Source organism: Chanos chanos, chromosome 7, assembly GCF_902362185.1.
Source record: "Chanos chanos chromosome 7, fChaCha1.1, whole genome shotgun sequence".
Classification (NCBI taxonomy): Eukaryota; Metazoa; Chordata; class Actinopteri; order Gonorynchiformes; family Chanidae; genus Chanos; species Chanos chanos.
In genome coordinates this window covers 33625617-33653061 of record NC_044501.1, presented here as the reverse complement: position 1 = coordinate 33653061, position 27445 = coordinate 33625617, and the positions used below count along the sequence as shown (strand labels likewise).

The window sequence follows — 27445 nt, the reverse complement described above, 5'->3', positions numbered from 1 at the left end:
AAAAAAAGGGGGGGGAGGGGCCAATCTGAGTGTTGGACTTTTGTACCGGCACCATACAGTATATGTAGCATGGTGCCACGAACTCCGACTTAGCACAGGTTCACCCTTAATAAAGGTTAGGGCAGCCCGAGTGACTTGTCTAATTTTTTTCCCATTCTAGTCAGAGAATGTCAAGGAAGGACAGCTGTAAACAGAAACATAGGAAAAACAGACTGATTTATCAGGTATCATCTCCACGACAAAAAAATGTAAACACGTGCGCTCCTAAGATTGGATAGACAAAATTTCTGCGACACGTTTTGTCTGTATTCACAGAAAAAAAACACACACATATATATACATATATAGGAAATGGCAATATTGCACAGTCACCCATAATTTCATTCAAAGTGTCCTGGGAAGTGTGTGTGTGTGTGTGTGAGCCTGAAGCCTGGAGAAAATGTCCCCTCAGATCTAAAGATCTCCATATCTCCACGCACCTTCACATTCCTCAAACACTGTTTAATGACCTCTTAATCTGCAGTCCAAACAGAGAGGCTATTGTGCAAATGAATCATCTGTTAACAAACACCCAGTTTGTCTGTTTACCTCCATTTTCAGGTTGTGAAGAAGGAGGACAGATGGACAGGAGAGAGAGAAAGAGAGAGAGAGAGAGAGAGAGAGAGAGAGAGACAGACAGGAAGAAAGAGAGAGGGAGAGAAAGGTTGGGGTAATTAGTTAACTAAACACTAGGGTTTCTAAAAGGGACCACTGTCCACCTGTTAATCTTAAATGCCATTTGTGATCTATTTGCATGTTCGTGTTAGCACTCCCTGAGACCTCCAGCACAGGAGGCACTGCAGTGTGACAATGAGTTACTCAGTGTCCCTTAACTCCACACACAAATGACACTCTGAATTATGGCTGTACTTAACTGGTCAAGCAGTTATTAAATTAAACTCGTTACTAGAGCATCGTAAAATTGGAACCAAACATAGGAGAGTAAATTGTTTAATATAAACTTCAATCAGACCATCTCTTCCAGAGATCAAACAGTTGGTGATAACTTTCCTGCCTTTTTTTTTTATCCGGGGACTGCACATGGTGTACGCTTAGTAGTAAATATTTGTCCAAGAGATGCATATTTAACACAGGCCTGTAAGAGACAATCACAGTTATTCTAGTCTAAACACAGGTGAACTAAGAAGTTTGTGCCTGTTGGCAACAGCTCCGGACGTAAAGACGTTTGTCAAATTTAATACTTGCAAGATCTTCACTATGTAGGGTTGTACTGTAAATATTTTCTATGAACACATAGTAACCTATTCAGTACTCAGGTAGACAGCTATCACTAACTTCTAGCTTCCCTATTGTCTTCCTCTCCCAAGGCATGGAAAACAACTTTAAAGTTTTTGAATGCATCCTTACAGACAGAGAGAGGAATGAGAGCAGGAGATACCAGGGCATTCGGGGAGCTTTGTTTATAAAGTTATGATAGATGTGGCATCGATGGTTGCTTATGAAAAGGCAGTGGGGCCCTCCATCCAACAGGTGAGATAAGCTTGGAATTTATGTCCCCTCCAGGAATGAGCGTTCACAGGCTGCAGGCCCAGCCAACTTCTACCTTAACTGCACCCCCACCCTGCCCTCCCCTCCCCTTCCCCTCCACTGAGACTGGGTAGAAGGCTCCAGCCAGCCCTGTCTGGATGCAGTGGGTGGATATCTGAATTGAATGGATGTTATGGCTAGGCACGCAGATGGTTGATGGGGTAAGCTGCATGCAGCGGCAGAGTGATCTCTTTCTCTCTCAAGGCTGTTTTAAGAGCCATACTTCAGTCTCACCTGTGACACCGAGGTCATTAAGAGAGATTCAGCGTTCTTCACACACACGAAAACACACACACACACACACAAACATAAAGACACACACACACACACACACACACACACCCTCCATAGCTAAGGTGAGCATGTGGCAAGATCTTCCATGTGTGAAGAGTTCAAAGAGACCTCTATGGTGTATATTACAGAAACTCCCTCAACTGGTAAACTCAAGATTTTTATCAACAAGAGCATGAAAACTAATTTCCCAACAAAAGCATATCAGACTACCACAAAAACATTCAAACATCTGTTTTGTTTTGTTTTTTTCCAAGCAGTTGGACCCAGTAAAAATGCTTAAATCGTGATTATAAAAAAAAAAAAAAATCCCATTTCCCATTGTTTAAATTCAGAGAGGAAGAGGTCCTTCTTCAAAGTTGTAACAGACAGGGCTCCGAGTGTTACCACTAGAGCGCGCCACTTTGGGAAGCTTTACCCGGGAATAGTGACTAGGCATTCCACACAGGGTTGAGTTAAAAGGCTTTGACATTCCAATAAAGAAAAAAAAAATCCTTTCCCACACAGCAAAACTGATCCCCTCTAAGAATCACTTTCAAAATGCAAAGGTACAGATGCACAGTTAATGGACATACTACAGCATCTGACTCCACAGGAGCTTTCATGTCCTTTAACACTGGATAAACATAAACCTCTACCCATTCTGATCATTTCTTTTGAGGCATCTGGACTTTAGCCTCTGACTCCACTGTATTTCCGTTACCATTTGTGTTACCAAGGCAAGCTGGACGTTTTCACCCCCCCCCCCCCCCCATTTAAGTGGAAAGGTATTCTGAATATGACTTTGCGTAAAACTGCTTACGCATAATATGTAAAGGACAACTGCAAACTATATATATATATATATAATCCATCATTTTGGAATATAGAGACCATGATTTAAGATTCTTCTCTTGCTACAGAGCTTCTCCGTGAACCGTCAATCTTGCCTTCTATAGCTATAGGTAGTCTCAAGTACCGCCGGCCCCCCGGCAACAACACGCCGACAAGAGTGACAATTCACACCGAGTCCGACGAGAGAAAAGAACGGGAAGGTCAACTCTAGGTGAAATCATTATGTATGACGGGACCTCTCAAAAGGCCGAGAGTGTTTGGAGGCTGTTTGGAGATTCTCTTATCTGAAGCTCCTGCATATTTAGTAGCTGAATACATTATATGTAGGGGCGGGGTTTTATGAGTTTGGGGTGGCATATGCCCCCCCGTCCTGAGTCTGTTGACTCCTCCCTATTACAATGACAGCATGCACACCCTCTTTCTGCCTTCCATATAGAAAGATCAGAGATGAGGTGGAACCCCAGGATCTGCAAAGGGATCATCCAGATTCCAGAAGAAGAATTCGAACATTCTTGCAGCCAGGCAATGGTAAGGGAAGTCCAAACTACATTCCAAAGCACTGTTGAGACTGGTCCCCAACAATGAGCCACTGGGAAATGGAGTCATGTCAGCCTTGATGCCTTGAGATATCTAGTCTCCCTTACAGCTTATTAACGTTCTGCCACATGAGAGAGTTTCTAGGTGTCAGGAGCTTTCTTCCACGATTACCTTTTCGATTGTTTAGCATCGTCGGAATCAGATAACGGCTTCCTTCGGTAAATCCAGTAACTCACAATGATGTTGAGGAGAGATGAAGAAACCACGGTTTCACGATCAACTCAAGCAGGAACAGCTTCTAATACAGCCTTTAATTATAAAATCATCAAAGCCATCATTTCTATGTCCCATTAATAGAGAGAAAGCTGTGTGAGGTACTTTGGGGCAATACGTGCCAATCACAAAGGCAGGTCATTTTATGTCAACTGATAACGTGTATTATCTCAAAAAATGAATTGAGCAAACAGATAAAAACTGTATTGTTAAGGAAAGCCCAAGGCCCGGCGGCTTGTCAGACAGTCATATAATTAGTAGAATTACACGAATCTGCAGTTTCATCGGGACCACGCAATTTGTGCAGCAAATTTTAAATGTATGTTCCTCCGTGCGCGTGGTTCCACAGTAAAGTGGTCTTCCGGCGATCACTTAAATACAACATCTTTGATATCTTTGAGCATCACCATTTGAATACTGTCAAAGCCAAGGTCTCCCAATCCTTTTTTTTTCTTTTACAGAAACAGACTTGAAGATTACTTTTTCCTTTGCATATTATTTGAAAGCGAAGTTTGCATCTTTAAAACTCACCCATGAATGAGGCTCAATTAAATCTTATATCCAGGTCAGAGATCTGGACCAAATTTCATGTCGGCTATTTCCGACCGATAAAAGTAGAAAGGGATAGTAGACACGTTCCTACAAGTAGTCCCCTGAACTCAAACGCTTTGAAAAAAAAAAAAAATATGATGCGCGCTACGGAGAGCGCTGAATGTCTCCGCTTCTTGAGCAAATCACGACTACAAAGTAATCTCAAATAAGTGCCCGAAGACTTTAGTGCGTGACCACAAAGTAACACACGTAACAGCGAAAATTAAGCTCGCTAATCCTGAGATAAACCAGTTATCCGTTTTTAACAACAACGGTTTATTTGTATTATTAAAAGAACAACACAGCTGCAACACTTGTTGCAGAAAGTAGCCTTCATCTAACTCTAATTATAAACTTAGCGGAGAAGAGGCATGTTAGTCGACTTTCGATACGGAGAAACCGAACACAACTGTAACAGTCTGAGACACTTGAAATACAAAGAACATAAACAGGCTACAGCAAAATGTAAGCAAATATTCAAATAGCACACTCACCGCTGATTCTGTCTCCTGAACCAATAGGCATATGGATATGAACAGTAGACCTACGACGAGGTTTTGCAGACTCTTTAAGTTTTTATTCATTTTTTAAAGAATCCGCCCGCTTAACATTGAAAGTGATTAACTAGGACAACACGTGCAACTTATCATATTCTTCTCCTAACTATGCCCCGGTAAAAATTATTTTAAGAAGCAGTAGACGGATTCTTCAAAAGTCTCCAAGCTGTCTAGTGTTGGGACCGTACTCTACTGCAACCTTAACTTTTTCACTATCCCCTTAACCTGCTGGCCATGCTACTTTGTATCAATGCGCCCAAAAAATTATAGTTCCATAATTTAATTGATACAAACATATTTTTCCTACCACCATTTCATCTAATCCTAACTATATTAAACTTTACACATTTAACATTTATTAAAGCCATATGTTTTATTTTCAAATTGAACGATTCTGTTCAGTCATGAATTTTAGTATAGCGTTAACGCGGATGTGAGCCGCATCACAGACTCGCGTTAACATTTTACACCGGCGTATTTCTGTTCAGAGCTTCGTATTGCACTTCCCACATCATTGAAGCACGCGATACAGGCTTAGTGCATTTCTCGCATAACGTATAATAGCCTACATATATGAAAGGCCAATTAAATTGTGTCTTATGTTCAGCCTTACGTACCAGCACCCAAAAACGAGTGTAAGAATTTACAGTTTATTTTATCACCATAAGTAAGCTAACACAGGTGAAGTTTATAGGAAGGCCAGTGTATTCAAAGTGTAGTTACACAATTTTATTGGAAACAGTCTGTATTGTCGTATGATTTACATTGATTTACTGATTATATGGAAATTGTACTCATAAATTAGATAGGCTATTCCTTGTGATAAACTCAAGAACTCATTGAACTGATAATTTCATGATCACAAGCAACCTGAGCCACTTGGGTATGCACATTTTAATGATTTCTATATAAAAGTAATATTACTTTGATATTGTGGAGAAGGAAACCAAAGAGTGTCATGATTTCGAATTTGTTACTTGTGTTGAAGGACGGAACGTATCTATCTATCTATCTATCTATCTATCTATCTATCTATCTATCTATCTATCTATCTATCTATCTATCTATCTATCTATCTATCACTGCTTTTGTTTGCTCTGTGCAAAATCACTTGCTTCGAAATTTTTCAGCAAAGTTTCTTTTGTAGTAAGCGTGTGATACTCCAGTGATTGACAGCCGAAAGCCCCACCCCCTCTCCTCTCATGCACTGCGAACTTGTTGCGGTGCGTGGAACAGAGTCGGGCAACGGGAGAACGTTTTCACGACTGAAGTTCTGTGAGTTCAACCTTTCATTCTTTTGGGCGCAAACGAATGTTAAAATGTGCTAATTGGCTTAATTTTTTGCAGTGTTGTATTCTGAATATGAGATTATCATGTTTTACATTTATTCTGTTATTTTCCTGCCTATTGTCGTTCTTCTTGTGCCGCCTCTCCTCGAAGTGGACGAGCCGCTTACTGGATTCTTCAATGACTACGTTTGAAGTCACTTGCAGAGGCTCGCGTTAAAGAGGGGAGAACGCTTGACGAAACGACCTGCGCTTTCCCTGCCTCTTATAGAAAAAATGAAGCTTTGGTATGTCTTAAATGTACAGTATTTGATACCTTCTGTCCGTGTATGATGCACTTTATTCAGGTTGAATAGTCCATTTAACACTAGTGAAGAAAGCGGTTGCAGAGTTCTTGAAACACGTTTACCTTGAGCATAAACAAAATGAAAGGCTTACTCTGAACAGGATCTTGTCTTTGATCCATAGGATTGCCGTTCTTGCCATAATCTTGGCGGTGGAGCCAGCGCGCGGGGTAAGTGTGATATGATTTTCCTTTTGCGATATGTTTATTATTGATGATCCACGAGTAGAACCTGCTCGCGCGTGTATCGGTCATACACGTAAGCAGCACCTTTTCTCTATTCAAAAAATACCCCGATTAATTATACGGACAATTCTCCATTTGTCACAATAGAGATTCCCCCTTTCCACACAGTTTATACCAATTTAACGGTCTTGACAACTTCTAAGGTTATTAAGCGTTATTAAGGTAGTAGCCTACTTCTTATTGCCATCTTTAATTAACGATATAATCACTTTGCTCATGCTTTAATTGGCAGTGTTCTCGGTATGGGCAAAAATATGTTCGGAAAACGTTAAATTTGTGTGCAAACTTAAATTAACGGCTGCGCATCATTCGGCCACACGGCGGGCAAACCATGATTTAGCTTTGTGTGATAGATGACGCTTGGAGACCGTGCAAATGAATACTAAACAATTAGGTGACTCCCTGGACTTTTAAATAGACGTTCATTTTTATTCCTTTTATAGGAATTACTTTGTGGGAGTTTCAGTTCGTATTTTTTGGAATTGCCCATCTAATCTGATTTCTTATTTGTTGACTACTTGAGATTAATGCCAGATTTTCAGCTCTGATTTTAAGGGGGAAAAACGAACAAACCTTGCTGAAATGTTGAGTCATCTAAATTACTCACATGTTTACAGTTCTGTCCCTATATTAAATTTGTGATCCAGTTTTTTTGTGTGTTTTGTTTGAACGATCCCGCTTATTATGAAAATAATAATATGATGTGAAAACCCATCCTTCCTAATGAATATGTAATATGCCATGTGTCCCTAGCCACTCCTATTTACCTCTCAGCAGACCAGGCGTCATAGAGATCATCATATGCGTGCCATCATTTCCACACTGTGAATGTCTGGCTTTGAAAGTGTATATGGGAATTTTATGTTTTTTTGATCTGAAGGAATCGGGGGAAAGAAATCAGAGCGACGCACTCTTCTTTCTGACTGAACATGTAAAGTGTGTGTGTGTGTGTGTGTGTGTGTGTGTGTGTGCGCACACATAGTTTTTCTAGTGGCAAGTGCAAAGCGGGTTTTGTGGCAAAAAAAAAGAAGAAGAAGAAAAAAAAAAGCCTTGTTGTGCACTCACCTGTGCAGGTGTTACTTTAATGACTAAACACATCCAGGATGAGTTTTGTAGATGTATATACCATTTATAGTTCCAGATAAAGGACTCTGTATAACTGACTTTTATAATGTTCACGTTTAATGATTCCACCACTGTATCATAATGAACAGAATATACCCTCGTTCATTTTAAGCAGATTGGATGTATATTTGTAAAGCTACAACAATTTGTGTCTTGTGCTCTGTGCCACATGCGGATAGTATTTAGGCTGCCCAGACACTTAGCTGTGAATTAAATAGGAATCTGATAAACTTTTAGATGAAGCTGACAGAAATAAAAAAGGAACTGAACAGAGCCATTCTAGGGTCATGACACAGGGCAGTTCACAAGTGAATGGTTTGACTGTTTCGCCCTAGGATGACATCATAAAAAGTTATGGTTTATTGTAGACATCAGATGAGAGCTGGCTGACCAGGGGTCTGAAACAGTTTGACACGATCAAGTCAGTCCTTATATATCAAGTCAGTTTTATATATAAGTTTGTACTCTCCTTATCATAGCATTAGACCACAGAATGAAAAAAGAAAAATCTATCCCTTTGAGGAGGTAAAAGCAGAATTCTTTCAAAGGCATTTTTGATATAGACGTTTGTGAAATTTGCTGAACGCTGCACAAATTGGGCATTTTTGAAGTGTAAAAATCTACCTCTCTGTCATAGACCTCTAAAGGATTTGGAGGTGATGTATAGTTTGTTTTGTAGAGTGTCTAGATCAGCAGTCTTTCACTGTTCTCATGTTTCCGTGGTCAGAAGGTCCAATGAGTGCTGCTTCTCACTCAGGCTTAAATGACTGGTGAGCTTTACACATTGAGGGTCAATGGTTAAATAGAGCAAAGATAGCATACATGGCCAAAGACACGCACATGCACACACACACACACACACAGAGAGAGGGAGAGAGAGAGAGAGAGAGAGACATATGTAGAGACGAACGCACAGAGATAGACACACACATACACACACACACACACACACACACACACACACACACACACACACAAACACACACACACATGCACATACATGTAGAAGCAAACACACAAAGACAAACACACATGCATACATATGTAGACATACACACACACACACACACACACACACACACACATATGCAGAGACAGAGACACACACAGGCCTGTGGTGAACCGAACAGATGATATCAGAAAAAGTCACAGTGCTGTGGTTAACCAGAGGAAAAATAAGAGTAATAAGTAATAAGTGACTCACTCAACACACACATGGATTTTCTCTCTCTCTCTCTCTCTCTCTCTCTCTCTCTCTCACACACACACACACACACACACACACACACACTCTGTCTCTGTCTCTGTCTCCATTTCTGTCTCCCTCACTAACACACACACACACACACACACACACACACACACAGAAAAATCAACAGTGCGTCTACATAGAATAAGTGAACTTTTGACTACTTTACACAAAAGTGCCCTGTGTTTAATCATGTATTGCAAAAAAAAAGCATTTCACTGACAAGAATCCTTTCAGTCTGTCTTTGTGGAATAGCCATTGTGAAAAGATATTTCGTTAAAATAAGATTTTGCAATGTTGGAAATGCTTCACCATTATCATATCTTTGCCCTGCTGTGTCCGGAAACAGGAAAGAAAATATCTACAGAATTTACAGAAATGATCGCAAGTAAGAGAAAGAAAACCATAGCATCTGCACAGTCTGTTTGTCATGTGCTTTTTTCACCAACAGATAAAAAAACATGCCATGGTATTTTGTCGATTTTATCACTGTTAATTTGAATTTCATACAGATCTGTCTTTAGCAGACGATGTTTTGGTGAGCAGCTTTGCTTGTTTTAGTGTGTTTGGATGCGAGATGTTCCGCGGGTGTTTTTCTGTTGGTCTAGTGCCAGTAAATTTTTCGCCATACAACTGAACCCAAGCAATAGCATCATGAATCAACTCAGTAGCTATGTGATTATGCACAGTGTGTATATGTGTCTGTGTGTGTGTGTGTGTGTGTGTGTGTGTGTTTATGTGTGTGTATGGAAGTTCCAGAGATAGGATTGGCGCGATAGCATTGACGACGCAGTGAGATATATGGCTCGCCTGGTCTGTTTATCAATTGTTTTCAGAGGCGTGGTTTTTTCTTTGCCAGATCTCCTCAAAGCTGATAGAATCGAACGATTCTTCGGAACGGAGCTATATCGAGACCAAAGAGAGAAGTGGCCTTTCCACCGTGAGACGAGCCCAGATGCCAAAACTGATTTTGAGCCCCTGTGACTAAAGGACACAGATCAGCATCCACGATAGCTTGCAAAATGATTGCAAAGTTATTTTGGGTGTGGATCACATCAAACTAGTCAAAATAGTGCGCTCTGTCCTAAACAGACAAATGCATGCACTCAAGAAAACACAGCGTACGTGCAGTTTACCACACAGTGCCTACTGTAATGTGGTAACCTTAATCAGTAATGGTTAAATCACATCTTCTTTTGGCTACAGTGACCTGATACATTTAGGACAATTACTACATTCCTAATGTCATAGTCTTTTATTTTCATCCGTTGTAACTCTTATGTTATTAAAATTTAGCACACGCGCAGACGCACGCATGCACGCACACACGCACACATTATATAAATATGTGTCTAATTGAGCACTTTTTTTTTTGGACAGAATAAGTTTGTGCAGATCTCTATTTCAGATAATAAACATATTATTTAGAGGTAGCTGACAGAACTCTTTGTCTTTGCCAGCTATTGTAAGCAGTTTACTTTTGGTCAAGACACCTGGTATTCAGAAACACATGCTCTGTTGGTTTCAGTAGGATTCATAGTCATTCACTTGCATGTGCAATTGGTGTTAACCGTAACTTAATATTTACTTTAATTCAAAGAATAGATTTAACATTTACAGCCCCTATTCCACAGAATATTATGCTTTTAGCACTTTTCACGGTTAGGTTTACATGGAGGTAATCCTGCTTTGGAGTAAAAAAACCACAAGGAATCTTTGTTGAGCAGATACTTTCCAAATGACCGCATCAGGTATTGATGTGTCATCAGCACTCACAGCAAGTGTCATAAGATATATTTCTGTCCATGTATCTGACAGTAGAAAAGCCGTGAAACCGTTCATTTGGTCTCAGCTGGCAGTGTTTTGTAGCTGTGTTTAACGCGCTTAATGACATCTGTCAAAAATGACAGAAACGTAGCGTTAATGTGTGTGTGTGTGTGTGTGTGTGCACGCACTTGTGAGAAAGAGAGAGATTCATTTAAACAGACAGTGTAGTCGGAGGTGAATGAGAACAGAGATAAACTAAAAAAAATTTTTAAAAAACAAAAAAAAACCCCAAAAAAAACAAGTGCAAGCTGACCTTCCCTTATCTGAGATAGTTGTGCCCCTTGCGCTCAATCGACAGTGGGTGTCTACAAGCCCCCTTGTTTAACCGAGGGGCGTGTGTGTGTGGGGGCAGTGGTGGTGGTTTTGGTCTCCCTTCGAATGTTTACTCACCCCGCTCTTATCTTTCCAAAGTACTCCACCTTCTTCGGGCCCTCCCCGTTCAGCAGAAATTCCTGAGCTGCTTGGCAGAACTTGTTGGGAGTTTTTTTTTTTTTTATCCTTGCTGCAGGTGTCACTTTCTAGAACATTCCTCTGGTTAAAGCGAGGCATCTAATGGCTGTTTGATTTGTAAGCCACTCCTCCCGGGCTGATTCTCCATAGCTCCAGGCGATGGAATCCTAGAATGAATCATTTGAAAGTGTTCTTGTGGATTGAAGGCACCGAAGCTTAGGGGTTAACATTCATTACTCTCATCGAAATTGGGTTAAGTGGTTTAAGACAGATAGGCTGTCGTTTGCCAATCGAGTGGTTGATGGAAAAGGCAGTCGTTTCCTGTCTTTATTTTGTTGATGGTTGATTTTATGGTTTATCCTAAAGCTGTTCCTCATTGTCTGGGATATAGTTTTGTACAGTGTTCTGTATGGTTTATATTTATAACATTCCCTCTCTCTCTCTCTCTCTCTCTCTCTCTCTCTCTATTTCTCTCTCTCTCTCTCTGTCTCTCTCTCTCTCTTTCTCTCTCTCTCTCTCTCTCTCTCTCTCTCTCTCTCTCTTTGTTTTTTCTGGCTGAGGGTTATCAGGCAGACTGATGTATCTAGTCTCCTTTCTCTCTTCATTGATTGACTCGCTTATCGCCAGGCTGAACCGTAACTGAGAAGAAGCGGACTGTGTATTTTTTGCAAGTTCAGGGCTTGGTGTCAGCCGGTCAATCTCCCTCTCTTTCTGTTCTCACTCTCTTTCTCTCTCTCTCTGTCTCTCTGAGGGCGAGGTAAGATATTTCAAAGAAGAGTATGTGAGTTTAACCCTGAGAACAGGAGGTTAGTCAGAGTTTTTGTCCTTAGATGGTAAGACCTCCGCTTAAATTGGAACATGATAAAACTGTGGACACAAAGTGTTCGTGTGTGTGTGTGTGTGTGTGTGTGTTAGAGAGAGAGTGAGAGAGAGAGAGATCCATTGAAAAAGACAGTACAGACAGAACTGAATGAGAAGAGTGATAAATTCTAAAGAAACAAGTGTAAGCTGATCTGTCTTTTAAGAGGAAGTTTACAAGGGGTTTGTCCTTTTTAGGGTCCTCTCAAGATTGTTACAGTTACAGATTCCATCAGGGCCAGGACCAAATTTGGCCAACTGAGAGTACGACACTTATATTGGAGGTCGTAATTAAGGGGACTGTTGGAATAACTCTTTTTCAAAATGTTGCTGTTAATAAAATAAGTTTGATTGCAGACAGTCCTTGCTACACAGCTGCTTTCAGCGCTTGCAAAAACTCCTGATGACTCCTCAAGGAGCATTAAAACCTGACCTCCTTGCCCTGTCTGTCTGTCAGTCCCTCTGTCTTTCTCTCTCTCTCTTTCTCTCTCTCTCTTTCTCAAAAATAAATGAGAAATAGAGATGTTTCCAAGACACAGAGTTTACGCAGCCCAGTGGAAAGCACCGTTCAGTGACGTAGACATGGGAGATGTTCTGTGTCTGCAGTATAGGCAAGGATTGTTCGTAGCATAGGAACAAATTCTAGTCTCATATGTCTGTATTTCTTACACGCACAAATGAATCGAAAGGTGAGCACACCAGGAAACATGCATACCCAAACCTTCATTTCATTTCATTTTACTTCAAATATTCACCCATCATCTCCTCCTCTTTTTTTTTAAGGTCTAAACACAAAGTAAATTTGATCTGTCCTGCACAATACGGTTCTGCTCATATGCTCTGGACCATACAGTCATATTTCTGGTTCTTTCTTGTATAACGTTTACCTAATGACCTTTTGTGGATAGGTATCACGTGCTTAGCATTAGCTGACTTGCAGTCGCGCGATCGGCCGGTCGTACGGGCGAGCTCACGGATGCAGAGCGATGAGAGAACTGAATGAGGAAGCGTCAGAAAACGCAGACACTCCTAACTTTTTATACGAATCCACGCTCACGGCCTCTGTGAAAACCTGCCCGCTGCGCCTCTTGCTTCGGTGCCAATCCACTTCACTCACGTGCACCACTGGAAGAGGCCCACAAGCACACTGTGTGTGTGTGTGTGTGTAACGAGGATGTGCTTTTTCTCCCCTGGGGATCTCTTGAGTTTTTAAGTCTGCGGTTTCTTTCCGCCCGTCCCCTGCCAAGCAAATCTGTAACAGCCTGTTTCTTTAATGAATCCAACATGTTTATAAATCCTCCCAGACCACCGTGTAATCGAACACCGCTTTGGTCAGTCTCACTTTACGTCGATGATTTAAGATCGACGACGTCATTCTCTCTCGCTCTCCGACGTTCCTCGCGAAGATGCACGGTGAACCGTTTTCAGCTTTTTACAGCTTCTGATTGGCTACCGTGATGGCAAATCCCCACCCAATGGCAGTTCGGGGGGGGGGGGGGGGAGAGAAAAACCACAAAAAGCGTAAAAGCAGTATACTTTTCTCATCAGCACTGTCAACTGAACGCAGTCGGAACCAAAGTTAAAACCCCTGACATGAGTTTAATGTCGGCAATTACAGTTTGTTTGGGAGAATGTTGCAAGCAGTGAACGTACGCGAGGTGATAATAGTGATTGAGGCGTAATAGTGAGATGCGCCCCTCTGCTCGTCCTCAGCGGGCCTCCGTTCCAATTTGGCGCGGAGCCAACAAAGCTGCGCATCGCATCCATCATTGGCTAATCTGCGATGACTGGCAGAAAAATATTATTTTTACATTTGCGGAGGATTGCGCCGTGCTGGCCGAGTTTGTACATGTGTAATCCAGGACTGTCAGCCAGTTCAGCGCCCCCCCCCCCCCTCTCTTTTAATGGAAGATTTAAACGCGAGACGAAAGTGCGGAGAGGCGCAACAGAATCTGGTTGCGTGGGTGAAAAGGTGAAAAGTGGATTAGCAATCTTTCCTTTGCCAGTTTGTTTATCATACTTTCTCTCTCTCTCTTTTTTTTTTTGAATGAAAGAGCGTGTTTTTAAAGGGAAAGCAGAGAGGGTGAGAGACAGCTGGAGAGAGAAAGAGAGAGGAATGAGAGAGCGGAAGACTGAAAAAGGGCATGTGTGACTCATTAAAGTGGAAGTGAACGAGAGTGAAATGGACAGTGGACGGAAGGAAGGAAGGAAGGACAAGACAGAGAGAGAGAGAGAAACGGAGATGACAGGGGGAGATGAGACGTGGAGGGGTGGAGCAGGGGGGGGAGGGCTTCTGAGGGGGCTGTTTGAGGGTCACTTTGCCCTTTTTTGTGAAGGCGCCCTCAGGTGCTTTGTAGAAGTGTTTACTTACCACGCTGTACGTCCCTGGTGTTTTTCCTCTTAAATTTCACCAACCCCTAAGGCTATTGTTTGTAAGTGGATTTAGTCCCTTTTCTTTCTTTCTTTCTTTCTTTCTTTCTTTCTTTCTGTCTTTCTTTTTATTTTGATTTATCACAGACATTTTCGGTTGGCCCTCTTCTATCCCTCCTATCCATCTGAAATATCTCATCTGAAGTATTGTACCTTATCCAAACTTTCAGCTGGTTCACACCAATACAAGTGAACGTAACTGGATTAGTTGCATTTAGTTTTACTTATTTATTTATTTATTTAATTTAATTTATTATAACTTTTATTAACCTCACTCTAAGGTCTGTTGGTATCAAAGTGGTACCAAATTATGGGCTTTGCATTTTCTTCAAAAGCTCTTGTTCTTGTGGGAAAATAACCAATCAGTCGTCGATAAGTGTGATTAGAACAAATGTCCTTCCATTGACAGCTCTTGCGCTGATACAGCGTTTCAATGCTTCACTCCCAAACAGCAGCCTGTAAAAACGTTTGTGCCGGTGCTGTCCCAACCGTACTTCCTTGAGATCTTACGCGAGGAGTAAGTTCACTGTTATTTGCTCTATGCACAATCTGGTGGCTCGGTATAAAGTTTTCACCACCCTGGCGGAGACTGCTGGGGTGCATTGCATAACATCGCAGAGTGAATCACCTGCTTCTTTTCAAAATATTTGCAGTGCGGGTGAGTCATGCGTATTCGTGTAAATAATAATGCTAAGGAATAAAAACTGTAGAAAATGGAAAAAAGTACTTCCAGTATTTTGCCCAACCCTAACCCTTGCAAGACTGCACAGTGTTAAGTCATGTCTCATTTTACCGTTACAATAACAGTATTTGCTTGGGTGAGCAACAAAACAGCAACTAAAGATCATTGGAGAGTGAAATCATTGCAAGTGAACACATTGCAACATGTTGGTAACACTGGCATGACTCACTGGTAACAGGATCACGAGGTGTTGCCCCGTCGCCAGGAACGACTCCGTTTTTTTTTTCCAAACGTCTTCATCCTTCCTCACTCACTCTCTCTCTTCATCCACCTCTTCGTCCCTTGCATATCCCTCTCACTCACGTCATCCCTCGTTCTCTCATCCGTTCCACCCATGCACTTTCTATCATCCTGTCTTTCTGTCTGTTATTCTAAGTGATTCTCATGGTCTGATACCTGTCTCTGGCTAATATTCAGTTTTATTATATTGTGCAGTAGCTTCAGTCAGCTCAGCTGCCATGAGCAATGATGTCATGGACTCTTCTAAGCCCTGTTCAGTCTTGCGAGAGAGAGAGGCTCTCTACTTTAAGAAATTCACGCATGTGAAGATGGAATGTTCCACCAGCATCTACAGAACATTGTTTCCAATGCACTTAAGTAGATTGTTTTATAACACTGAGCTATTGTTCTGGGATATGTGGACAGGGCAGTGAGGCTTGGTAAAAGATTTATGTATTTATGTGTTTGTGCTATGTATGTATATGTACATACACACACACACACACACACACACTCACACACACACACAAACACACATACATACATACATACATACATACATGTATATATATATACAGTATATATGTAAATGCATAACAGTATTTGTAAAACATTCACTAGCAAATACAGATTTGAAGAAACACCTCCAAAGTTCTCGGCCATTTCTCTCTCTCTCTCTCTCTGTGCTGCTCAGACGGCCGTGTATAACGTGAAGGACAGATGGCCATTGTCACTGTTCTCTCAGCAAGTGGGCCGTGTTTGTCAACACAGTGCATTTGGCCCACATATTTATTTAGTTGGTTCCCCCTCCTAAAAATAGCAGGATGACCACTTGTGTGGCCAGAGTTGTGGAGGAAGAGTTAGGTCTTCAAGTGTGTTTGCATGTGTTTTTTTACTGTACACTGTTAAAAGAAAGTGACACCTCGGTGGCAACCCAGTCCCTCAAAATACGGATTGCCTGTGTGTATTCTGGACTGCACTGTGAATATATCAAAAAGTATACCTCAAATATATTTTATTCAGAGTATTTGTTCATCTAACTCTTGAAGTTTCTGGAACTTTTCAGAATGTTAAAGCGTTCAGTGTCTTAGCAGCGAGTGCATGGCTGTAGTTGTAATTATGCTACAGTCTGTGTTTGCTTAGCACTGATGCTCAGGATAGCTTTCTGCTGCTCCAGGGCATTTTTCTGGAATGGAAGCAGTAATGAGTTCCCACCTCTCGGTATTGGCCCTGAAGTCACACATTCTCAGGGTGTTCTCTGTCTGTCACACGGGCAGGTCTTAGCATAGCCTCCAACCCTCCAACCTTTGACAAACCTGTCAGCCACCCCCATCCCACCCCCCAGCCCGAAACACACACACACACACACACACACACACACACACACACACACACACAGACACAGACACACACACACACACAACCCTCCCAAACCACTCAACCATAACTGACTTAATACCCATCTATACTTTACCTCTGTATCTGTATCCCTATCCATCTGTATCACCCTCTTTTTCACTCTGCTCTTTATTTCTACCCCCTCTGCTCTCCCTGTGGTCTCAACCACTCAAACACGTTCTTAGAAAGCAATATCTTTTGTTACCTCTGAAACACTTTACTCTTTTTACTGGCTTGACTCTCTCCTTCTCCCTCTCTTTCACTCCCCTCTGCTTAGTCCTCCTCATCCCTTCTCTCTCTCTCTCTGTCTCTCTGTGTGTCTCTTTCTCACTTGTTCTGACTTTTCTCACCTGTCCATGCCATGACCTCTTTACCTATCTTTGCCTCCTCACCCACCCCCGGGTCGGACGGCTCTGTCATTCTCCTGAAGGGGAACCCCCCCACCCCCACCCCACCCCCGTCCTCCAGCAAGGTGAAAATGACAACAGCGCTCATAAATCAGCCGCAAAAGGTTGATTATGCAAGTCAAGTGACAGAGAGAAAAGGTGAAAGCGAAAAAGAAAGAATGTAAATCACTACAAAGACAGTGTGTACATGCAGCCAGATTTATGTGTCCATGGAGGTCGTTATGTAATTTCCCCTGGTTGCTGTTGGAAACAAACAGTTGCTTTCAGCAATTGTCACAATTGCATCATGACCTGTGGTGAAGGAGAGGTCGACCGCTATCTCACACTTTCAGTCCAGCTGTATGAGGTTAAAGGTTGACTTGTGGCTTGAGTCCTATGTGGCCGCTATATTCTCCGCTGGTCGACACGGCAACCGATCGCCCGTCAGGTTTTTACAGCCAGTTGAACCGCAGCGCTCAGTATCTGCTATCTATTGGCCTCGCTGAGGAAGGAGTACGACCCCAGGTTCGAGTGTGGGTCACCAGACGAAGCACTTGGAGCAAAACCGCAAACTTAGAGCGCACAGATGTTCCTCGGGCGAGGTTGGCGGGGGGGGGGGGGGGGACAAGAACTGCTGACCTTCCGTTTCCTCTGTGTCTTCTGCGCTTCTCTTTCAGTCTCTTTTCTGTTTCATCGCGTGCTTTTATGTCGTCTCACCGGGTCTTCAGCGTGACTCTCAGTGAAGAGCTTATTTTTTTGTTATCCCAGTATCCTGCTGCATTTCACTGTAATCCCCTTTATATTCATGACAGCTCAGAGCAATCTCTAAGATTATGAGTGAATATTACCATGACAGCAATAGATTATGTCTGTGGGTCATTGTCTCCATGCTTCTTGAAGATTAAAGCTTTGTGGAAAACTTGACCTAAAAATCAACCAACTGAAGATGACAGTGATACAGAAAAGAGGTTGGTCTTTGAAGACTGAACCCTGGAAAACAACCTCACTTCAGCTTCTCAGCTCCACCTTGCTTTGACTTTGGCATTTGGAAGACCAGAGAGAAGAGCTGGGAAGCTCTCAGGCTTCTAAACCTGGAGTTAAACCTGGAGTCATTCGGAGTCATTTGGAAAGACCTAGTCACTTCCACAGTTTATGTCTTAGTGTTGACTTCTCCACATGACTGTTGCAGACCACTTCCTGTTGTCTTGTAAATCATTGGCTGGCACGCTTGGTGTGTGGCCACAGTTGATTCCTTATGTTTGCATTAAAATGTATACTAAAAACTCTGCAGATTTATAAACACCTCACGCTCTGTGATATATCACATTTGTCAGGGTTTATTACAGATTGGAAGCCTGTTAGGTGTCGACAGTTAAGCTGAAAGAAACTAAAACGTTTTTGTATGGCCATAACATCACTTACATGTCTCACATGTTTGTTAGTGGCTTTCTTCCTGCCTTCTGAGTTAGACGAACGCTTTTTGGCGGCCCTCTCTTCAGCCTAGTCGTAGTCTTAGTGCTGGCCAACCAAGTGGTTTTTCTACATTATAAATAGTTCTGCAATAATCTTCAGGTTGAGATCAAGCCAAAATTACAGGATCGAAGCCAACTTACATTTTTGGGGGTGGGGGATTACTTTTTTTGAGAGAGAGAGAGAGACTGCTCCCTTTTATGCTTTATACTCTGCAAATGTCCTCCACTGAATTTTGGAATGGAATATTTTTATCACCTTCCCACAATGAATGGTTCGTAGTGGGGAGAGAGAGAGAGAGAGAGAGAGAGAGGGAGGGGGGGGAGAGAAAGAGTGACAAAGAGAGTTCAAGATTCAAGATTCAAGAACTTTGTTGTCATTCTGCAGTGCAAGCATATAACGAAAATGAAACTGGGATGAGGTAGGAATTTTTTTTTTTTTTTTTTTTTTTACCATCAAAAGTAATACAAATTCTTTGTTCTGCTCTGAGGTTCCAGTTGCAAGCATTAAGGGGTAATTGGCTCAGCTCAAGAGGGTTTGTCACACATTGACCTTTAGAAAACTCCAGACAAATAAAGACCCTTTGGTTTAGCTGATCCACAGTGTTAAATGGACCATTAAACTGACTTTGAGGTGAACTCCATCTCCTCTCTTGTCTAGCACAGTGCAGAAAGCTTCAACCACATCGTAGGCTTTGACCACTGGGGATGTGTAACTTCACAACAGTCCCCACGAGTGTTAACTGTAGGTTCCTGCTTCTTCCCTTTGTTGAGCCGTAATGGTTCCCCAGTGAGGACTCTTCACCGTCGGTTTCCTTGTTCCCTGCCGCATGGTGCTGATTTTCTGCGGCTAGAGTATGTCTTCCTTTAGCTTCGCACCTCCAGCTGTTGGTTTAGACAGCTGGCAGGCAGAGTGTTTCAGTGCCCCCTTGTGACTTCGGCCCGGTGCCCTGGCTCTGTTCTCACTAGTAATGAGTCTCTTTTGGAGCCACTGAGTGGTGGTTTCCTGCGGTGTTAGATGTAGGGAGGTTGGCGCAGCGGGAGAGCTGTTGAACTTGATTTCCTGCGGTCCCTTTTCGAAAAAAAACGCAGGGCCCACCTCTGCTCTCCGTAAACACAAGTGCAGACATCTGGGAGTGTGTGAACTACATACCACATAGAAAAATGGTAGTAGGAAAAAAAAAAACCTACATCTGTGTTTGGCTGCGCTCGTCACTTACCCCGTGGTTTATTAGCTATGCTTGACAGCAGGAGCACAGTAAGTCTGGTAGTACAGATGGGACCGCTTCTAAAAAAGGCCGATAAACTGGAAACTTGACAGGAATGCGCCCTTTTATTTCTTTTACACCTGGTCATTTGAAATGAGTAGAGAGGTTCTGAATGACATCTTAACTGGGATATGTCTAGAAGTTTATCTTTGTACGAATATAAATCAGTTTAATTTCGGGGAGGTGGTGAGATTCCCAGCCTATGCAACAAATCTTTCCAGGAATGCACGATCAACCTGTAATTTACACACGTGATCGGGGGCACGAAGAGAGTGGGCACCATGGAAATGGTGTGGGTGAGAGCTGACAGGTCAGATTTAACGTTTGAGCTCTTTAATGTGCCCGGCCTAAGTTATTTCTCTCAAGGAAATATGGTACCTTATCGTGTCAGACGGAGAAGATTTCCCAAGAAAAATCTCAGCGAGCGTATCTGCTATCAGACCTACTTCTGTCTTTGTTGATGTCAGATACGGGCTGTTCTAATCTGTGAATCCCCAGATATACTGTTTTTTTTAATGACTGTTTTGATTTGAATTTGGCCAGATATACTTATCATACTGTCCTCCTTTCTTGGTTAACAGTTGTCCTTTTTTTTTTTTTTGCGGGTATTGTGGTCTAACTGTTTTCTCATTGTCCAAGTCCACATAGGGAATGTTGTCGCAATAACAATATCACATGTTTAGTCTCGAGAGGGCTGTTACACAAACACTGTAATCCTAATGTATAGCCAAAATGTACATGTGCTTGTATATAAGCAGGTTTGAGTGGTATACACCCTCGGATTTTGAAGAACATGTCAAGATATTTGGCTTTGACGAAATCCATGCGGTCAGACTCTTAAACAGGCAACTACTTAAACCTAACATGACACCCACCAGCTCATAAAGCAAGTGGGAGTGTGTGGCCAGTATATTTCTGGCCGTGTAAGTTGCTGCAGTTCAGTACAGTTGTAAATCAAGAGGGGTTTTCTCTCTCGGTTACTGGTCTACAAATGAGCTGTCTCCTCCCATATAAAGTGGATCCTGTCTCTCGTTCCCTTTACTCTTGTTTTAATGTTTATGTCCGGTGCTGTTCCCCAAGCGCCAACAACGCATTTGTCTTTTGAAGGCATTTTGTGGTTTCCGAAATATATTTAGATTTTGGCCACAGCTACTAGGGTAGGAATTTTGTTTCTGACGGATTTATGCGTTATTAATCAACAATCAGCACCTGCGTGCCATTTTTCTTCTCATATTGCCAGATAAGCTCGTTAATATTACTAAGAACATATTAATTAAACTGGCAAAATAAGTGAACCAAACCATATTTCATTTTTTTTTTGAGATATCACCCCCCTATTGAGGAGGAACCTCTTGTTCTAGGCTCTTAGCCATGAACCAGATCGGGAGCAGATGTCGCTGAATGATTCCGACTCCATCAACTGTACTGACAATCACCTCACCAGCACCACAAAGCAACCCAACCTAGTGGTCTTCCCTGATTCTCCCTCCGTAACCCCTGAGTTTCTCTCTTCCTTGACATGGCTCTGTGATATTGCTCCAGCTTTCAAGTACTACCTTCACACCACCCAGCCAAGTTCTTCAATGCATACTTCACCCAGGGGGAAAAGATGGACGATGGGTCTTACCCTGCCTCACCTCCTCCTCTGTTACTGGAAAACAGTCTGGCTTTCACACAAGTCTCAGGAAACTCCCCTGCATGTCCCTGACTCTCAAACACGAAGGCCATCTGTGTGGATGGTTATTATTAGCAGAGCCTAAGAGATCCTTTCTCTGTCTCTGTGTGTTCTCTTTCTCCTTCTCTCACTCTCACTCTCTCTGTTTCTCTCTCTCTCTTTTTCTCCCTGTCTCCGTCCGGAGAAGCTCAGTAAGGCTTATTGAGTTCGCAGGCCGAAGGTTACACTGTTAATTCCTTATTGGGGACCACCTCAGTGACAGTGGGCAGACAGTGTACTGTTCTGTCCATTTAAAAGGTCTAGTCTTTTCATTTGATAGAGGAGAGAAAGGTTCTTTGTGTAACTAGTTCAGTCGTTTGTTCTTTCCTAAGACCTACAGAGATATGGCTATAGGACTTTGGCACCACTGTTCTCTCGCTTAGCTTGCTTAGCTTTATCAGGTTTCATTGTTCATTTTGATGAAACTTTTGCTGCATTATTCCTCTTCCCTATCGTATTCCTCTTTATCTATAGGGGTTTGAATACCAGAGTTGAATACCCATAGAGAGGTCAACGCAGATACAGTTATGATCTGCCCTGGTCTGGTTTTTTTTTTTTTTGTGCGACTGCAAATACGTCACATGTTTGTCTGTCCAAGGCGGTTTTCAAACCCCCACACCTCATTTCCTCATAAGATCACTGACTCTGGTATACTGTGTAATGGGCTCCAAATATTGAAATTTATTAAAAAAAAAGACTCAACAGAAGCCATAGTTAGCTATTCTATTCTATTCTATTCTATTCTATTCTATTCTATTCTATTCCATCCTATTCTATTCTATTCTATTCTATTCTATTGTTTGCTGTTTCTGTTATCATTTGATGTCACTGGCTATAATTGGTTGTTCCATGTTCTGCGTATTTTGTCTGTAGTAGGGTGCAGTGTGCCTTGGGAGTGGAAAATCATGCTTAGAATTATGTTGTCACAGACATACCTCTCGACTGCCTGCTTTAGTATTTATTCATGCTTTTTTTTTTTTTTTTTTGGCCTGCGGGGTGTAACTCACGTCCATACCTGCCTTACAGTAAGAGAAAGACTCAATGTCTCTCTGTGACAGGAAGAAGAATGGGGTACTGATTTAAAGAAAAGCAGACACTGGCCCTGTCGCTCTACAATTACAAAGCCCTAAGCACTCAGAAACAGAGTAAGACAGTAGAGGGGAGATGGAGATGAGTTGTTGGGGGGTTGGGGGGGGGGGGGTTGCGGGGGGGGGGGGGGGGGGGTGTGCTGAAGGAGCCGGGCGGGGAAAGTATGAGGGGCATACAAGCGATTGATCTTGGCTCGGGGCGATGGGGGCCTGGGGGGTGTTGGAGGTGACAGCTGTAGAGTTTTGGAATAAGGGAGGAATGTGACAGAGAGCTACTCCTCAGGTACAGCAGTAGGGTTAACGCCAAGACATGTTAGCAGAAGCCCAAGTGTTTGTCTTACTTAATGCCCCTTTCGCGCTCTCTCTCTCTCTCTCTCTATCTCTCTCTCTCACTCACTCTCTCTCTTTCTCTCTCTCTCCACTTTTCCCTCCCTCCCTATACCTTTCACAAGAAATGATCTGTAGATTGATATGCCCTGTGGACACCAAACATTTAGGCTGCATTCCAGTGTATCAGTGGCTTATGTCAAGGTTTTTCAACTTAAAACATTCATGCTGAGACCTATCATCTCTGTAAATATTGACATTAAAATACAAACACCCACATCTATTATGGTGTTTTTTGTAAAGGTCACAGGTCAGCTGAAAGTCAGAAACCCATCAATGCAGCTTCTTATGGCGTAACAAGCTGCTGTATGCTTGGAATTTAACCTTGAAGAGGGGCTGCAGTCCCAGTAGACTATTAATACAATATCCAAACTGCAAGAACAGTCCAAGAGCTACACACGTTTAATGAAAATTATATGGTTTAAAGGTTTAAAGTGGCTTTTTAAAGTTATTTCTTGGTCCTAGTTAGTTTTTATTTGTTTGATGAAGGAGCAGGAGAACACACACACACACATTTCACATACATCCACACTCGTTTCTAGAACTTGTTGTGTGTTGCTTTTGCATCCTTCCCTGACTGCTTTAAAGCATGAAAAGAAAAACATCCATCTCGGGCTTCACACACGCACAGACACCCCAACCCAAACACACACACACACACATACACACGCACACACACACACACACATGTGCGCGCACACACAGACACCCCAACTCAAACACACACACACACACACACATACACACGTACGCAAGTGCACACACGTACACACACAGACACTTCAACCCAAACACACACACGCACACACACACACACACACATGTGTGCGCGCACACAGACACCCCAACCCCAACCCAAACACACACACACAAACACACACACACACGTGCACGCCCACACGCACAAACACACAAGGTTCTTCCGCAGAAAATAGAAGACAGATCTCGTCCTATCGCAGACACTTCACTATTATCTCACTATTCCCTCCCCATTCATCTGTGATAAATGGCTTCTGGCCATCCTCTTCCATGGATTGTCTCACCCCTCATAATCCCCTCATCTGGCCCTGTTCTTTACCATCAAATCCAGGACATGCTGACAAACATGGAGAGTTTTACTTACTGTTGTTTGGACTACAGTCTCTGTTTTGGTTATTTTGAGTAGTAACTGTGGTGCTGGTTAGGGACAGAGTGGGGACTGTAGCCTTGTGGGTAATTATTAGGGGCTGAATAAGAGGGTCAGCCAGTGTTTTGTGTTTCTGGCATGTAATTAGTTGACGATGCACTCCACTGACCACATGTTTGTTGTTTAAGCAGTCATATAATTGCTTTCCTTGTCCTACTATCCTGGTTTGGAAATTTCAAACATCATTTAATCTTTAACTAATTACGAATACCGCAGTCCCGAATCCTCCAGATTTGCTATTAATTAGTGAAGGAAGGCTAAACATTTGCTAATAGCCTACTAATCACAAGGGAATGTATTTAGTGTTAGTCAGTAACTGAGACCCAGAACTAAGTGAAGTAATGCTACAGACATAGACACAGAGATGAATATGCACATCGAACGAGTGTATAACGCATGAGACAGAGCAGGGGGCCCTGAACCCGACACTCCTTCTCCCATGGAGCCAGGTTACGCCATCTCGTTTTAAAAAAAGGCCCGATTAATTATAGACCCATCTGCTAAAAAACCCCCTACAGTGTTCTCATGTCCATCCATAGCAACATACAAACAGGCTGAGGGCAAGAGATAGAAATATCAGCATTTAAAAATGAACGGATATTTGTGTTGCGTTGGCATTCGTTGAAGTGTTGGACCACTGACGGAAACCTAGACAGGAGGGCCAGTAACGAAAGCCCTCAAACATGCCTGTTCAGTTTTCAAAATGCGTTTTGTTTTGTTTTGGGTTTTTTTTTCCCTTCAGATTCTTTCTGATATTACGAGCTCATGGTATGGATGACTGCTTAGTGTGTCAGACGAAAAACACCCAGATAAGACAGAAAAGCGTAGAAGGAATTAGAGGAATTAAATGTCCTTTTCTCTTCTCATCATGTAGAGGAAAAGGGTAACCCCCACCCCCCCCCCTCCACACTTACACGCACACACGCACACACACACACACACACACCCTTCAAACACACAGGTTGATAATGTGTTGACTGATGATGAGTTATTTGACAAGGGGGCTCTTCCGTGTAGGGGCTTGTGAACCCGAAGGTGGGGCCCCACTGCGGTGTCATTAACCTTACGTGCCTAAAACTCGCTGGGGCAAAGCAAGTTGTATTTCTGCTGTCTAAACCCTCCGTTCACCTCCATCGCAACTTCCCAAACGTCCATATCCTCTCCAACCCCCGCTCACCTCTCCAGATACACTTTGTTTTTTGATTTTTGAAAAGAAGTGTCAACTTCGTGTCTCAAAATGGCATCTGATATCTGATGTGTTTTGTCTTTTAAATCTTTTTGCGTGGTTTTCACGTGTTTTACCGTTACACGTTCTCGGTCACGCAGGAATTTCTTCCAAAGCCTACCCTGAAGACTCGCATTTTACATTTTTGCTCACGAGTTCTGTTGCCCGGTGGTTTACCACTGTGTCTCTTTCAGTTTGTTTATATTCACGGCACCCACACCCTTACAGCTACACAAAAAAGCAGTAAACTCCCATCTTTATACGTGACTTTAACGCAGATTCATTGGCGGTTTCTTCCAAATTACTACCCCCCCCCCCTCCCCCCCCAAAAAAACATCCGCGTTCCCATTCACCGCGACTCACCAATCAGAGCACAGTGTTCTCCTCCCCACAATGCATCGCTGAGAGAGATCTTTCTTCCTTCAACACAAATCAGTGAGGCCCTTAGACATGGCCATTAAAACCACGCACTCATAAACTGCGGGGGGAAAAAAGAAAACCCTGAAATATGCAAGGACTTTGCACACCACGGTTAAAAAAAACTCTGTGACAGGACGGGGTTCCCATGTCCATCTCAGGGATATACTCCCCACTCTGTATGAACAGTCACCGTGGTGACCGTGATAATCACCTGAGACATTTAAATGTGGCGCTGACTCCGACGCGTCGGAACAAGTTTTCCACCAGAGACACGGAGGCTCCATTTATTGTTGAACGGAACTTCATTAAATTTTTTTACCACGGTAACTTAAATTGCGATGGAAATAAAGTTTTAACAGTTTTGACATCTTGAGTTATTTCTGATTGCTTTTCTCATTGCTCAGCAAACACAGTGCAGTAAGTGTTGAGTGGCTGCTTGTTAACTAATTCTTCTTGTATATACAAGTAAAATATGAACCGGTAAGTCTTTTTTAAATATTAAACAAGGAGATAACAATTGCATATAAGCGGTGAAAAGATCATATTTAACATTTCTTTTCACATTGGAATTTTATACTTTGAATGTTACACTACGCTGTTTAAGTGATGAAAAAAAAAAAGAAACAAATCAAAACAAACAAACAAACAAAACAAAACAAAAAAAACCAAAACAAAACCAAAAGAAATGCAACCTTTCGCACGTTCAGAAAGGCGTTCTCGCCCGGACACGTGATTGACTTTTACTTTGTCGGATGTTCTGAGAAGCAAAAACACTTTTTACCCTCATCAGCAGCCGAGGTGTTTTGAGTGTCTCCCATCGTGAGCGTTGGGAATTTTTTTTCGGGGACTGTTACGCTTTGCGAGGGCCTCAGAAGTCTCAGAGTTATGTCCAAGAGCCCCGATGAACGATGCTTTACTGTTTTGACTGTTCCGCCGGACCCCGCTTTGGGATACATGTACGTGCTGGCTTAGCTATGGGAGTTCAAGACTGACTTAGAACAACAAACTGGGCCAGCTGGTGTGATGGCTTTGTTGCCCTCCAAAAAAGAAAGAAAGAAAGAAAGAAAGAAAGAAAGAAAGAAAGAAAGAAAGAAACTCCATTCAATCTCTTCAGCTTGTGTCACGTTTGCTCTTTTCCTAAAAGTCGTTTTTTTCCCTTTCCAGAACTTTGACCGCATTAAGACAAAAATCACAGTTTTTTTTTTTTTTGGTTTTTTTTTTTTACTGTTGACAGAGAGAGATACAATTGTGCCCATGCAGAAACATGTTAGGCTTAAGGTCTGCATACCTGTCCGTTAGGTTGAGGAAGAGAAAGAGTGAGGGAGAAGTGACAGAGGGGGCAGGTGGAGGCTTATTTGAAAGAACGCAGGCTTTCAGGGTAAATTTGGTAACGTTCATTCCTGGCACTCACTGATTTGCAATAACTTGTTAGAAAAAAAAAAAAAAGAAGTCACAAGTT

The 27445-nt window shown here is 42.4% G+C and overlaps 1 protein-coding gene across 1 annotated transcript in view; it reads right to left on the bottom strand.

The window, feature by feature from the left end:
- col4a5 (collagen, type IV, alpha 5 (Alport syndrome)) overlaps window positions 1-4697 on the bottom strand; it is a 42738-nt gene extending 38041 nt beyond the window's left edge. Inside the window, exon 1 of the mRNA XM_030780682.1 lies at window positions 4608-4697. Coding sequence (XP_030636542.1) covers window positions 4608-4697 — 90 coding nt within the window. The remainder of the gene's footprint in view (window positions 1-4607) is intronic.
- Window positions 4698-27445: the final 22748 nt, after the last annotated feature.